General features: G+C 32.4%; 1 protein-coding gene across 2 annotated transcripts in view; it reads left to right on the forward strand.

Annotated features, from left to right (window-relative positions):
- The window catches only part of LOC145263832 (histone acetyltransferase KAT2A-like), a 110,734-nt gene that overhangs the window by 35,728 nt on the left and 58,340 nt on the right, over positions 1 to 16,666 (forward strand). For both annotated transcript variants that reach the window (XM_080120897.1, XM_080120898.1), the window contains exons 2-7: positions 2,351 to 2,474; positions 5,295 to 5,440; positions 9,489 to 9,578; positions 9,753 to 9,934; positions 11,891 to 12,082; positions 15,321 to 15,400. In XM_080120897.1, coding sequence (XP_079977023.1) covers positions 2,351 to 2,474; positions 5,295 to 5,440; positions 9,489 to 9,578; positions 9,753 to 9,934; positions 11,891 to 12,082; positions 15,321 to 15,400 — 814 coding nt within the window. The remainder of the gene's footprint in view (positions 1 to 2,350; positions 2,475 to 5,294; positions 5,441 to 9,488; positions 9,579 to 9,752; positions 9,935 to 11,890; positions 12,083 to 15,320; positions 15,401 to 16,666) is intronic.

The raw sequence follows: 16,666 nt of genomic DNA on the forward strand, positions 1-16,666 counted from the left end.
AATGTTTGTACTTAATGCTATTATTATTATTATTATTCTCTATATATATAATTATTTACTTGTTCGTATGTCCAGTGTCACAAAAAAAAACTATCATCATCGCAAACATTAATTAATGAGAAACGAATTACCTCCCTTTATAGTCGCCCTTTTATCAGTTAAAAATCATTAAAACTATTTCCTCTACAAATTAAAAACAAAAAAACTGGCTGTTTACAATTTCAAATTGGCTATTTAATTTTATAATTTTAAAAAGAAGTCATATTGAGAGGAGATTGTAAGTTTTTTTTATTATTATAGTTTCTTTTTAAAATTTAATAAAAAAAAAACGTGAAAATTTTTTTAAACGGTTTTCATTGGAAAAAAAGGGCCGCTAAGGGGTCAAAATTGAAAAATTGATACCGGGGAGTCATCGGATTTTTATCTGTTTAACTGTTTCATGACTGCGCATGCATGAATCGTTCACATGACAGCTTCCTAGTGTTAAGAATAAGTAGGTTTAAAAACACATTTAAAAGAGTGTGGAAAGCTAGTCTAATGGTTATACTTGACTCACTGTCTTTAGGTTTGGGTTTAGATCTCAGCTTGAGTTTTTTTTTTTTTACAAGAAGTGAACTGTTTAGAAAAACATAATACTTGCATGCACATGTCTCAGTTTCTTTTTGTTTTTATTTTACTTTATTTTTTTATTTATTTTTTTTTTTTTTGGTACTTGTACAGTTTAATAAAGACATTAAAAAATGAAAATATTGAAAAAAGGTTATATCGTACATATCTATTTTGGACTAATGATCTCCGAAAAAGATTTCACTTCATTTGATTGAGTAGTTTGTTTATTGTTGTTGTTGTTGTTTTTCTGTTAAAAAAAAACAAAAAAAAAACGTTTTTATGAGAGCGCAATGAAGGTAGCCATCTTTGAATTTTTTGAACACGCCACGGGGACATAACTCAGTTTAAAGTGCCGACATTCCTTCCCCATCTTTAATACTAGCTTTTCTTCCTAACAATTGAAACATGACTACCTTTTGCTTAGTATCATAACAAATTGTTTTTTTTGCTGTAAAAAAAAAAAAAAAAAAAAGAGTGATTTTTTTTTTTTTTTTTTTTTTTTTTTAAAAGGAATTTAACATTACAATCAATACCGGGCAGCGCTGGGTACATTTGCTAGTGTGTGTGTGTATATATATATATATATATATATAATTCAAGATTAAATAAACATATATATATATATATATATATATATATATAACATAGAGCGTGTGGGGGAAAAATAGCAACAGCAGCGAAGGATGGCTGGCTTTTGAAGAGAGTAGAAGCAGCAGCCGAAAATACGCATATGCAAATTAGGAAGCGTGTGCGAGAAGAAAAAGGGGAATAAAAAACAGAAAAAGGACACCACGTGCTCGAAACAGAAAACAAAGTCGACGTTGAAGAAAATGGACATGTCAAGTTGAAGGCGAGAAACGGTTGGCTACGGCTAGTGTGAGATTAGAGAAAAAAAGTGTACACCAGGCGAGATGGATAATGAGAAACTTTTAAATGGTGTCAACGCAGGAGAGTACAGTAACGAAAACTTATGTTAAAAAGAGAAAAATGCCAAACCAGATTTTTATTTATTTCTTCCCAGTTTTAATTTTATGAATTACTAAAGTAAAGTGTAATAACCACGTTACATAATAAACCGGTGTATTAACATAATTCTCAAGCATAACAACCTGGACTAAGTAAAGATTAGATACCCTGTAGCAAAAGACGAAGATTGGCGAACATTTCAAGTGACACTGGTTGTTCGACCTTGACGTTGCCGGTGGTTGTTTGTAAACGTGTCAAATAGCAGACATGGTCGAATGTTCGCGAGCAAGATTTTTTAAAATATATTTACAAAACTTGAAGATTTAAAAGAAAAAAATATATATTTACAAAACGTGTTTTTTAATATTAAATATTTACAAAACTTTTAAGGATATTAAAACTTTTTTCTATTTACATAAAACTTTTTAATGTAAGTAACAAAACGAACTTATTTAAACAAAATATATTTAAATAAATGTTTTGTAAATATATTTTAAAAAATCTTGCTGGCGAACATTCGACCATGTCTGCTATTTGATGTGTTTACAAACAACCACCGGCAATGTCAAGGTCGAACAACCGGTGTCACTTGAAATGTGCGCCAATCTTTGTCTTCTGTTACAGGGTATCTAATCCTTACTTGGGCCAACATTTTACTAAAATAAATGGAGTTATTAACTTGCTCCAAAATTGTTGATATGCCGTAAAACAATTTATCGATATGAGTTTGCAAAGGTGTTTGATTCATCTGAATTCATTTCTTATTTCTTTTCAGACTGAGGGCTGTAATTGCAATGGCTGGAAAAACCCGAACCCCCCTCCAACTCCACCAAGAGTGGATGTCTCTCAGCCTCTCGCCAGCCTCACTGACCCCTGCCGTAGCTGTAGTCACACTCTGGGTAAGTATTTTTTGGAGATTTTAATATCTGTAGCCTAACATCATTTCTAAAAAAAAAAAAAAAAAATTTGTAACTTTTCGTGAGGAATTCTTTTATTGCCACAGATTGCTTGTCTTAATTGACTAATGGATAGCGGCGTCTCTTTTTTTTTTTTTCTTTTTTTTTTTTCTTTTTTTCTTTTTTTTTTTCTTTTTTTCTTTTTTTTTTTTTTTTTTTTTTTTCTTTTCTGTTGTCGTGTAGTCAGATTTTGAAAAGAATTGAACTTAGATTTTTTAATCTCCAAAGACTAACGAATATAAGTTGAATATTTCCAAATCCTACAAGCCAAAATCAGAATATTTGTGAATCCCGGTATCCTGGGTCACAGTATTTGTGAATCGAGGGTCGCAATATTTAGAATCTGGGGAGCCTGGGTCAGATTATTTGCAGCCCTAAACAATGACGTATGCTCTTTGATGTCTCATTCTTTTAACTTCACTATGAAGTTATATATTACCATTGCAATGTAGTGCGGCGAGCAAAGATGAAGCTTAAAAAAAAAGATGTCCAAATCTTTTCAAATTGTTGATAAATTAAAATATAAAATTTAAAAATTTTTAATTTTATATTTTAATTTATTAACAATTTGAAGTTATTTTGGAGTGGAATTTGAACCTCATGTTCTATAATTATATAAAAAAAATAAATATATCAATTTATATATTTTAATTGGAATTCATTATTGAGATGAGTATTATTTATATTAATTTATTTATTGTGGACTATTATTCTCATCTTTATTGGTTGGGGCCCGTGGCGCAGTTGACAGAGATGTTGAATCTCTATGGTTCCAGATGAGCATTGTCTAAAGATAGTGGTTTCAATCCTACCCGAAGCCGGTCAGAGGCTTACTTGGTGAGACGACAACAACTCCAGATGGCAGTGATTGCTGAGAATGCAGTTAGGAGATTCGAAGTTCCTATCCATCACGGTTACCACCTGACGAAGGCCAGAGGAATAGTTGGCCGAAACGTTGTGAAACAACAACCAATAAAGATGAGAATAATTGTCCGCAATAAATAAATTAATATCAATATATGCTTATTAATAAACAGATTCACCAGACGTGTGTGTGTGTGTGTGTGTGTGTATATATATATATATATATATATATACACACACACATTCTTTTACCGGATGCATTACATAAACAAAGAAAATTGCTCCAGAGAAATGCCTACTTCGGGCCATTACCTTGTGATGTGGATTACTCAAAATACAGTTTGGATCATTTTACCACACTGCTATCAAAGACATTCACTTCGGATTTTACCATGCAATTTGGATGTGAATTTTTATATCCTTTTCATTAACTTCCCTCACTCTATGACATTTAAATAGTTAAACAACTTTTAATTGTAATTTTCCATGTGTCACTAACTTTAGCAAATAAGGTGTAAACCATTATAATTATTTGCTAATATCTTCTCCCCTGAAGAGATGGTAGACATCGAAATCCTATAGGATAAGGAGTTATAATATTTCAAATGTATTCATTGTCTTACATAGAATAATAAGAATCTTTTGATTTGAAATTCAAACATTTCACGTCATAAATTTTTAAATTCATTAAATGACTAAGATTTGATTTATTTGCTCTATCTTGTATATCGAGCAATTTTTATTTAGGTGGGATAGTACTTATAGAATATTACTGCCAATAATATTTTGTAAAACTTATAATCACAGGTTTCCATACCAGTTGATTGTTAGATAATTTTATTCTGAAGAATGTGTGTGTGTATATATATATATATATATATATATATATATAATGTACAATGTTGTTAAAGTAGTGCATATATAGACACTAATGTGTATCTTTACATGTATGTATAAAATAAATAACCGTCTATGTAACATTTTGCATATCAACATATAAATGTATCAATGCATATGCGTATATGCACATATAACATGTATCCATAAACAGTTCAATAAAACATGGCTGTTGGTAAATGAACTACTAACCCCAGAAAATACCTTATGCATACTTAGCACACAGACAAAGGGACATTGTATTCAATGGTTTCTTTTGTTCGCTGATGGTTTGCACTCAACTTGAAACTCTGTAATAAAGATTCTTTCAACTTCCAATGTATGATGCCGTTAAACACACAATAAATTCTTAAGCTTTAAGTATTTCTTTTTAATTCACTTCCATGTTCCATTGCAGTGCTAAGTTTTTGTTTACTAGTTTTTACATCTTGGGTTGTAATGATCTATTTGCTTCTCAGGACATACCAGAATGATCTATCACCAATCGAATATGTTAGTAACTGACTGTGATTTTACTTGTTACTTTTATCCAATTGTTTGTTTATTTATTTATTTTTTTGTTTCAAGTGAGTTTTTTGTTTTTGTTTTTGTTTCCAGAACCTGATTGTGTTATCGATTTGCATTTGCAAATAAGGCCAACTTTTTTTTATTACAAATTCTTCATTCAGATCGATTGCCATTTGTTTATAATTCCATTCTTGACACTTCTGTTTATTTTCCATTTGTTTCAAATATTTAACTTTTTTTTTTATTATTATTATTATGATTATTATTACAGACATTCCATTATCTGTCCAATATTTTTTAACCGTCCATTATTTGTTTAAAATATTTAATTTGTTTTTTTATTATTATTATTATAATTATTATTACAGACATTCCATTATGTGTACAATATTTAGCTATTCAAACTGCCTAGCTAAACTAGCTACCATACTCAATTATTATAGGGTCCCAATCTGTTGCAATATATCCTGTCATTTATTTCTCATCTTTTTTCAGGTGCTCACGTGTCTCATTTAGAGAATGTCGCCGAAGAAGAGCTGAACCGTTTGCTGCGGATTGTCGTTGATGTTGAAAATCTTTTCATGTGTGTCCATAAAGAGGAGGATTCGGAGACAAAAAGAGTTTATTTCCATTTATTTAAAGTAAGACTTGGCATTTCTTTCCATCGAGATTATAAAAGTCCAGTTAAGAGTACAGAATAGTTGAGAACTTATACGCCCCCCCCCACTTCCAAGACGCCAACACATAATTTTATACAAAATGCATTAGAGTAAAATTTATGTTTTACATATTAAACAATATGAACCACAATGAGCTGATTGATGAATTTGACAATTATTGACAAACTAGCAGGGAGTTCCAACATTGCCTGGAATTAAATGATGATCAATGAATGTTTCACACTCCCATAATTTTATTGTCATTGAAATCTGTGAAATCGCCCATTTTTCAATCAAATCGACTGATTGCCTGCTCTAATTGGAGACCCATCACTGTGCACTAGGAGGAAGCTTCACTTACCTCTCGTAGCGACTAAGTTCACAATACACTGTAGTCTACATTGCACTGTAGAGAACCTACTGTTGATTTTAATGGTCTGAATTAAAGTTTAAAATGCAAAAGTCAAGTATCATACTTCAGTTGTGCTCTAAAAAGAAACCTTTATTTCTAACACACCCCTGTCATATCAAAGAACTTACTGTTGATTTAACATGTGAAGCCTTTCGGCTGCTGTGGTAATAAAACTTTTCAAATGCACTTGTGATGTTAGGTTGTGTAAGGTGTTAACTTTGGTCAAAATCCCCGGTTCCTTCTTTCATTGAATTATTTTGATTATCAATACTTACCAAAGACGTTTCAATACAAAACCTATCTAAGAACACTACCAGGCACATAAAGTACCTTTGTGTAAAATTCCATAAAACTTGTCCGAGCTGTTTTGTAGTCAATAGAGAACGAACAAACATGCACACAAAGTTCCTTTTCTATAATAGAAGAGATAGATTACTATAAACAAAGGTACATATAACTTTGAATAAACAAAATCATAAAAAAATGAGATTAAATAAACGTCAATACGAAAAGAAAACTTAAGATAACTTGACGTTTTTTTTTTTTTTATAAAATCTATAAAACTAACTCGCATATTTAGCTTGAAAAATTAAAACGCTTTGAACAATTGTTTATAATTTTCTTAATGATGAAGAAATAGTTCTCAGTAAAATTTGATGCCACTTCTACACTATTGGGACGAGATTTTGTAGTCGAAAATGGAATATTTGAATAAAAAACAATGATTTCTACTGATTTTTTTTTTTTTTTTTTTTTTTTTTTTTTTGCCAATTCTAATAAGTTACAGGGGTAGTTTTTAAATTATGCAGTTGGAATTACCTCAATATTACTAAATTATTAAAAAAGAAAAAACAACTTTAATCGTGGTAGTAGGTGAAAAATTGCTGCCATCTTGGTTAAATCGAAACAGAAAATTACCTCCCCTTTGAACTCTCCTGTGTCATGAGGAATACATAGATACCATTGTTTTTATGTGAAGTTTAGTATTACAATTTCCGAAATTTCATCCCGATTGTATAGCAGCGCCAATTTGATTTTTGACTGTGATAGATATAGCCTTGAAAGAGCTATATAAACAAACAAAAATTTGTCCCTTGCTTTAAGTTAAATCCTTTTATTTAACAGATGTTAGGGAAAAAAATTGGCATTCACTGGCCCTTTATGATAATGGTCAGGGTACTTTCATAGTATAGGTGTCGAGGTTCACACATAGACAATCACTCTGACAAAATTTTGGCCATTTTGATGACTTTTTTGCTGTCGGATGTTCTCTGTAGCCCTAGGAAGTTCACCTTTTCTGGCCTTGCCTCCCAGCTTTCAAGAGGAGCGAGTTATCTGTGGCGCCGTCACTGGGGAATGCCGACTTGGCGACCCAGACTTATTTTTGCAGAGCCAGAGTGCTCCTGCTCTTGGCACGCTGGCCCATTTTCCCACCTTCCTTTCATGGTGAGAGAATGGTAAATATTGGCTCCTTTGTGGTAGGATCGAAGCGTAGTATCTAGTTGGATAGACACCTTTTAGGTATAGTGACACAGTGACCATTGACACCTATTTTTTTTTTTTTTTTTTGAATAGCATTGTGTCTGATTTGTTTAAAATGTAAATTTTTATGTTTTCTGCAAATAATTCAAAGTGTAGTATCTGTTTGATCTCTAGTACATTTTCTCAGACATTCTGTCCAAATTTCAGACGAGTAATGGAGTTAGCGCTGCTTTATTGTGACATTTTATTCTTCACTGTCTTGGAGTCTGGATTTTTTTTTTTTTTTTTTTTTTTTTTTTACTTCATCCCACAAAGGCAGATGGTCTCCCTTTTTGTTCCATATGTAATCAGCCATACCCAACTTATTGATTTTTCTGTGCATTATGCTTTCTGATATCCTTCTAGTCTTACTTTTAGTCGGCCACATCTCTTACATTCATATATTTTTCTATGCTTACATGGTATATACATACAGTTTTTGGCCATAATGTTTTTTTTGTAAGAGGCTCGACTCTGACAAAATGTTTTCGGAAAGTTAAGTGTTGTTGTGTTTTAACATTTGCATAATTAGGAAGCTGCTACCAATTCTTACACCTTACCACGTTCCTTCAAGATTCAATGCAGTTTTCTCAGTCTGCGTTTGCTCTGCTAATCTTGCATGGCAATAAGAAACGGGACCCAAACACTTCGAAACTGCAATGGCTTCGGTATAACAATCATGCTATGATCAGATCTATGTGCAGCTGCAAACTGCAAGAAAAGATGCCACGGCTGTGCTTTATTAGAAACTTGGTATTGATGGGATTATGGATGCCTTATGTGCTTGGCATCTCATATAAATAAAGCCTGGCATCTATGGCATCAACTTTGTTTTGACACCACGTGGCCCCAGCAAGAAATTACTGCTGGCCTCAATGTTGTGTCAGTTTTTCTCCATCTTTTGTTTTTATGATCGTATCGTCATAGTTTCTCACACTAGTGGCCATAGACAAGAGCACATGAGCTCAAAAATATAAACATGTAATAAAACACAGGTCACAAAAGAAAACACAAACTCTGATGCTTTACATATAGTCATTGAACTCTGGCGGCTGCGTGTGTGACATCCTTGACTCTCTAAATGCTAAGTTCCACATGTATGTTCTGTCGAAGCTGTCTGTTGATCAATTCATCTCTCAATCTGCTTTAAGCCACGATCTGTTTTCAACTGCATACTGACATCAAAGTCTAACTTACGACTCTCAACTCTTACTGTCATAAACTGTTTTTTTGTCCATAAATCATTTTTATTGTCGTTAAAACTCATCGACTTTCATACTCCATAGTTACTCTCCAAAATCTTAAAACTCCTTGTCAGTCCCTGCAAATCAAATCTAAATATATCTCGGATCCATTTTTACCATCACCTTGACCAACCATCGCATGTCAAGTTTCTTTTGTCTACCTTCCTATCTATTCTCTAGTGATAAATCATATTTCCTTAATTTTTATTTTATTTTTATTTTTTTGTTATACATCTTTCTTTTCTTTCCTACCTCCTAACATTTGAGGTAGACTATAGTATCGCATCATAACTTGTATTGATATCCCAGACATTTGAGTGTGTATTAGGCTGAGGAAGATGTAGTTTGAGTCCATAAGAAATAGTATAACTGCATTCAACATGACCGCAGGAAGGGCAGATGAAATATGTTGCCTGGTGTTCCCTAACTCGGTCTGGATACTTTGTAGCATCCTAAATACCCAAATTTGATAATAAAAAAAAAAAAAACACCATTACTGTTTGGCAATTATTAATCATTTGGGAATACCAGGCACTGTATGTAAGAAGACCTCGATGCCTCCTTGCTAGAACTGCAAAAATCTAGTTTTATCTCCTCTGATCAGGATATTCATATGATTTGGGATTGCTTGTGAATTTATTATTTTTATGACACTTTCTCCTTTGGAGGAAGTGGATTCAGCCTGCCTAGGGTGAATGCTACTGCATAAACCAATTACATGTTTTAGAAGTTTATAATTTATTTTAAAAAATGTCTCCATTATTTAATGCAAATTATATCTAGATTGATTGCTTGTAAACTATTAAATGTCTCTATAAGAATTTCTTTTTAAAAAGTTGTTCTTTTGTTTCAGCTTCTGCGTAAATGTATAATGAATATGTGTAAACCTAATATTGATATGGCGATTGGAACGCCTCCTTATGAGAAGCCCAGTATAGCAAAGGTAAGTTTGATGTTTTTATATATTTTTTTTTCCTCCCTTAATCTGCATGGTATTTTAAAAAAAAAAAATAAAATGAAAGATTTATATATAATGAAAATCAAAATTTTGGTTTGAGAGCTCTAATTTATTGTTTTTTATATATATATTTTATATAAATTTTTTCTTTGCTGACAGGGGGTGACTAATTTTGTGGTCTATAAGTTTGGTCATTTGGCCCAGAAAGAATGGCAGACAATGTACGATTTGGCAAAAATGTTTCTTCATTGCTTGAATCATTGGAAACTGGAGACTCCCACTTTGCACATGCAACATTCCCAACTGGATGACTTCCCCAATTACCAAAGTAATTATACAAGGTACGTGATCACATCCAAAGTTAAAATAGAAAAGAAAGGACTCTGATTTGATTGAGAAAAATTATGTGTTAGAGGAAGGATACTTAAAATAGTTCAGCTGTTGTGCATTTTTAACGGCTATTAAGTTTCCATGCTACTTTGTATATCTTTTCATTACCAATAAAAAATAAACATAAAAATAAGTCGAGATTTATTTGCGGACTGTTATCCGCATCTTCATAGTTGTTGCAATTACTGGAGATACAGTTACGCGACTCAGCATTCCTATCCCATCACAGTTATCACCTGAAGAAGGCCAGAGGATGAGTTGGCCGAAACATGGTGAAACAATAACAATTATGAAGATGAGGATAAGTCTGCAAATAAATAAATACACCAATTACTCCTCTCAAAGGATTCCAATAATAAAAATAAGGTAAGATTTTTTTAGTTGAATCATTATACATATTTGACACCCTTTTTTATTATTGTAATGATTTTTTTTTTTTTTAACTATTGAATTATTTTAGATGCCTATGCTAAACTTTTTAAGCATTATATGCCGGTCAAAAAACTAGTCAAACAAATAAAGTAGAGTCGGTCTATTGTTTGTTTTTTGTGTAATTAATAAAATATTACATAAATTCTAGTATTTAATTCTGTTTTAATATAAAAACATGATTTCATCCAACTATGTTCTTAAAAATAAAAATAAAAAATTTCAATCGAATTCATTAATTACATACTATATCCAGACTGACATTTTCAATTTGCCTAGTGATAATTCAGAGACGGTAGGAGGAGTTTTAACTCGGTAACATTTAGCAATCATTAATACTCTTGAACAAATAAAAAAAAATAGCTTTATCTTTTTTATTACTTGTATTAATCGGACTGTTGTTCTCAGCTCGAGTGTTATTTGTACAATGTTTCAGTCGGATTGTCCTTTGTCGGTTGTTGTTTAGAAAAGAAAAAAAATTTGTAACTAAAGCCATAAAATAGATATTGACTCTAACTCACAGAATATGAAAACATCCATGGAGCCAATAACTTTTCTCTTTTCTTTTCCATACAACAACTAACATGCCTAAAGACGGCCGAAGGACAATCCAACCGAAACATTGCACAAATAACACTCAAGATGAGAACAATAGTCCAATCAATACAAGTAATATAAACAATCAGCCCTAATCTAAAAAATTATGAGCTTTATCTTTTATTTAATGATTTGGTTATGCTAAAGAAACTCCCATTGTAATTGTTCCTTATTGACATTTTTTATAATCTTGTTTCCCCTCCACCCACCCTTAAAGTATAAAGATAATTAATGTTTTCTTTTTCTTGCGCTGTTTTCAGATGGTTGAGTATTGTCCCCACCTCCCTTACCGAAATGTAATTAATGATACAGCGTGTTCAATAATTAATGTTACAAAGTTTTTTGCCCATATTTATTTAATAAATTAAACAATACAGATCATCCAAACATACTAGATTTAAAATATCCGAACTTTATTCAATGTAACCGCCCTGTGCATCAATAACCTATTGCAAACGCATGGTGAATGCTTTACACGAGTCATAAGTTATTTATCTTTTTTGTGTGTGTGTGTGATTTTGACCCATTCCTCCAAATTGAGACTTCACTTTCCAAGATAGATTAAATATTTTGATCTCATTAGTGGATTTGAAACGTTTTAGTGCTCTCCACACTAACATTCAATTTTACATTCAAGGTTTTTGCAACATCTCATGCAGTCTCTCTGGATTTGAATAGCTCTACAATAGCAATTCGTTCCACTAAATCATGGGACATATTGTCAAAAGTAATCTTCAAGTTAAACTTCATCCATATACACCTGCCAAAGATAAAAATTCATGAAAACTCACTAAATACAGAAAAAAAAAAAAAGTTGTAACAGTAAATATTGAACATCTTTTAATAATTAATGTTTTATTTTTCTTTTCTTCTGTTTTCAGATGGTTGTGTTATTGCCACGTGCCTGCATTCTGCGACAGTCTTTCTCGTTATGAGACGACCGTGATATTTGGTCGCACTTTGCTACGTTCAGTATTCCAGACAATGAGACGACAAGTTCTGGATAAATTCCGTGCTGAAAAGGATCTCATGCCCCCCGAAAAAAGGACCCTGGTGCTAACACATTTCCCCAGGTGAGTCCATCTTATTACTTTTGTCCTTTATATTCATAGAATTAAGACAACTTCATACATTTGTATTCGGTTGAAAATTATCACTTTTAATGAGATGCAAAAGGGGGGAGGATATAATGTGTATAAAATCATAGAAAATTTTTTACACACAAGATTTTGATGCATTGATTGATAATTTGAATTTTAATCATCAAATTAGGGCCTAACTTTTATTCGGTGTACGTACAAAACGTAGCCAATCAGAATACATCTTTCATTTACTTACTACAATCATTGTGATTGGTTGATTATAAGTATGTATTAAAAATCAAGATGGTGGTGCCTAGTGGAAAGAAACTATGTAAACAAAGACAAAACTATTTTCGATTTCATATTGGCTAAATAACATCTCACATTTCCTTCATTTTATTTTTTGCATTTTTTTAGATCAGGACTTAATCTATTAAAATAAATATTATTAGAATTAAGACTACTTCATGTATTCATATTTTTTGGATTCTTCAAACTACTGTTCTTACCTTAAGTGTTATTTGCACAGCGTTTCAGTCTACATAACCTCCGAACTTTAAGTGCATTTTATTGTACTCTTTGAATCTTTGTATCAAACTCGGGAATCTGCACAGAATTTCAAACAGAATCCATGGGGGTAGCATGCTTTCGTTTCGTCAGTCATGACCAGGTATAAATCCTAAGATAATTCCCAATTGTATTTTCGGTCACTTGCATTGAGGATTAAACCTTCGACCTCAAAGTGTGTGACTTTTACAACTGAATTTTATCAAGTACTCTATTGACTTCCCCACAGGTCCTTGCATAGTGGATAGAGTACTTTAAGGTTCAATCCTCAGGGCAGGCAATCCAAAATGTAATTAAGAATTACTTTACACTTTTACTCCGTTATGGCCAATGGAATGAGAGCATGCTACCTCCATGGATTAAATAAAGGGTTTTGTTTAAAAAATTTTGTACATTCACAAGTTCACAGGATACACCTGAAGATGAGGTTACATCAACCGAAACAATGACTATATAATACTCCAGATTAGAATAGTAGTCCAAAGAATCCAACTAATATGAATAATCAATTATCTAAAAAAAACTTCAAAATCGTAACGTGCGTGTATTAGATTGACATCATTGTAACGTTGATAATTAGACATTAACTTTTTTATCATGAATCAAATATTCATTGACATCAAAAATGCAATAGCTTCAACCAAAACAAACTTCTTAAAAATAAAACATTTTTTATTTCACTATTGGCTCACCAATTATCAAGGCCAGAAGTCATTCAAAGATAAGTGTTGATGAGGCTGAAATGATTATCAGTCTGAAGATAATAATCACGAGGAGCACCAACATTGATCGATTACTTCTGGAATGTTTAGGACAAGAATTTGTTGTCACCAGATTTGAAGATGACAATGTTTTAATCTGCAGGGAAGCAGTTTCATTGTAATGTGTTCCACAGGTGATAAGCCCTTGTGAAGAAGCTCTGTGCATGGACATTCTGCCTAATATTAGTGACATGGAAGGAAAAGGGCAAATTTTATTATTGTTATGGTAGAAGACAAGATCTTACTGTGAATGTTTAAGATGGAACCAAAGATTGAAACTCTGTTGAGCAGAAATAATGGGACCGAGACTAGCAACATCACTTCTGTATAAAAGGAGCTCTAGTGAGAAGAGGTCTTGTAGTCTGTGTTGTATTACTCTAATGAAGTAAATAAAAGATGCTGTTCGAATTTCCGTCCAAATTCCCAAGTTTGACTGAATCATTTCCTAGTTCAACAAGATACACCTGAAGGTCAGAGGTTACTTCTACCGAAACATTGTGAAAATGACACTCAAGATGAAAACAGTAGTCAGATGAATCGAAGTAATACGAATTCACAGGCAACATGAATTGGAGCAAATACATTGAGAATATTACCAAAGCTGCTGCAAAGAAGGTGGGCTCTCTCTACTGTGCTAGAAAAATTCACATCAGAGAGTATCATATATTTTTACAACACCACTATTCACCCATGTGTGGAGTATTGTTGCCATGGCTTGTCTGGTGCATCTACCACTAGTCTCTCATTCTTAGACAGGGTCCATAAAAGAGTGTCGAATCTAATAGGCCCCGTACTGTTGGCCAAGCACCAACCTCTGCCTCCCTGCCGCAGTGTTACATCCTTGTGCCTGTTTTACAAGTACTTTAATGGAATACTAACTGGACCTGTGGAAATTCCACAGGGGACTCCTTCATATGTAATATATTGATATGGCATTCTTTAGATGTTCAGTGTAAATGGAGACGCTCTGATATTATTGTAGATTTTTTTGTTAAAACTGCAAAAGTATTTATCTAAGCCAGCACGAACGCCCGACACAGCCCGGTCATAAATTAACCATAAATATGATATTTTAATTTTTGCAGATTTCGTATATGTTAATGTTCTTTCGATTTTTTTTTTTTTTTTTTTTTTTAATATATATATTATAAAGTTGCGACTTCAAAAATATATCCATATGACTTGGGTGTATAAGCTTGAGTTGAAACTGAAATAAAAACTTATGAAAAAAAAAATATATATATATATATATATATAACTTGAATTCCTTCAGCCATAACCAAAACTTATGAAGAATTCTTGATAAAATTATTTATAAAAAAATAGATGACTTAAGTGCCATCAGCTATGATTGAAACCAAAACTTATGAAGAATTCTTGGTAAAATTATTTATGACAAAAAATGGAAGTACATAACAATTAAACAACCCAGATGTAAATGTGACACAGAAAATAACACCCACGCTATCGTATTAATATAGAGATACTCTTATTCCCGACTAACCCAACAAGCAGCAACCCCCCCCCCATCACTATTGAGGCTCCTAGATGCCGGAAAACCTTCTATTCTAATAGTTTCTTCCCTTGGACTGCTAGACTTTGAAATTGCTTCCCAGTTTCCTGCTTCCCTGGCTATAGTAACCTGCAGATGTTCAAATATAATGTAAACACATCTCTTTGCTCCTCGTTCCCTTGTTTGATGCCCTTTACATTCCAAGTTGCAATATGCCTCGTTTCAGGTGAAATCAGTAAACAAAATAATAAATAAAATAATGCTGAGCCTGTCAAGAAATTCTTAAAACGTGCAGCTTATTTTTAACTTTTACTTTTTTTTTTCAATTCCTAGCTTGAGACACTATGAAAATTTGACATTTTTTAACGTTTTCTTTTTTCATTTCTAGATTTTTGTCCATGTTGGAAGAAGAGGTTTATGGAACGAGTTCTCCGATTTGGGACCCAGATTTTTGTCAGACCACAAATGGTAGGTGTTTTTTTGACTGAAAGTACCTCTTTTCCAAGATCTTGCTTTCTATAGCCAATTGTTTTGTTTTCTATTATCAAGGATGTTCAGGAATTTCACTTATTCAAATTATTATGTTAACTGATCCGGCATTACCATACATGTTCAAAATTAATATCTTTCTCTCATCTCCATAATATTCTACTTGTTCTTTTCTTAGTTAGTTTAAACGTTCCACTTTGAAAAAAAGACAAATATAACTTTTGAAAGACAAACTGTTTCAAAAAAGACCAAATTTGTCAAAATTTGGCTTTAAAAAATGTCAATCTCACAACCCTGGACAAGAATATGACAGTGACCTCCTTTGGATATAGCCTCATTTTCGAATATGATCATTGTTGTGATGGTGTGAAAAGGGAACTTGTAATTGCAATGTGCAGCAATTCTTCATCAAAGAAAGCCAGGGAAACACTACATAAAAAAAGGGAATATTAGAAAGAAGTGGGGGAGGGGACGTCTGTCAAGAAGTGCTGGACTGAACGAGATTGTCTCTTACAATACAATTTTATTTGTAGTGAACTATGTAGCATATTATTTTCTGAGTATTTATTAGTACTTATTAATTTATTCCTCTCTGCTTCTGACGCACATCCATGAGTTGCTTTCAGAGTTTCACACAATCAATATCTGCAATGCATAAGTTCAGTCATCATAACAATACAATTTGCAATCCCCTCTGATCCATTTAGGCAAAATAAAAAATAAAAAAATAGGTATAGATTTTAGAATCCCCTTCATATATGATAGTAACACTTGAACTTTTACCAAAAGATTGGAGAAAATTGGTGTGTACACTAGAATGCGGAGAACTGATTTTAACATCTGGTGGCAAAAGAACAACTTGGATATTTGCCTTTTATACTGAGAGAGAGAAGAATTAGATTTTCTGGAGAATGGAATTGTCAATGATGTTTTTTTGTTGATGCCAAAATAAGAACTGTTTCAGTAGAGAGACCACATAAAACCTACGTCAAGTAACTAACAGAACTTGTAATGTACCTATGAAGTTTTACTTAGTGTGATGGAGGATGAAGCAAAATGCAGCCAGGAAGATTCATGATACTATAAAAACTAGATGATGGTATTAAAGGTTTTTAAATTAAATAAATATAGAAGCAGCCATTTTTTTTTATTTTTGTACCTTTTCTCCACGTTAAAAAACGACGCTGGTGTCTAACTCTGTCCCGTGGGGAGGCATTGTAAATAGGTACTCTTACAATTAATTTT

This window comes from Euprymna scolopes, chromosome 39, assembly GCF_053919585.1.
Source record: "Euprymna scolopes isolate OS-2025 chromosome 39, ASM5391958v1, whole genome shotgun sequence".
Lineage (NCBI taxonomy): Eukaryota > Metazoa > Mollusca > Cephalopoda > Sepiida > Sepiolidae > Euprymna > Euprymna scolopes.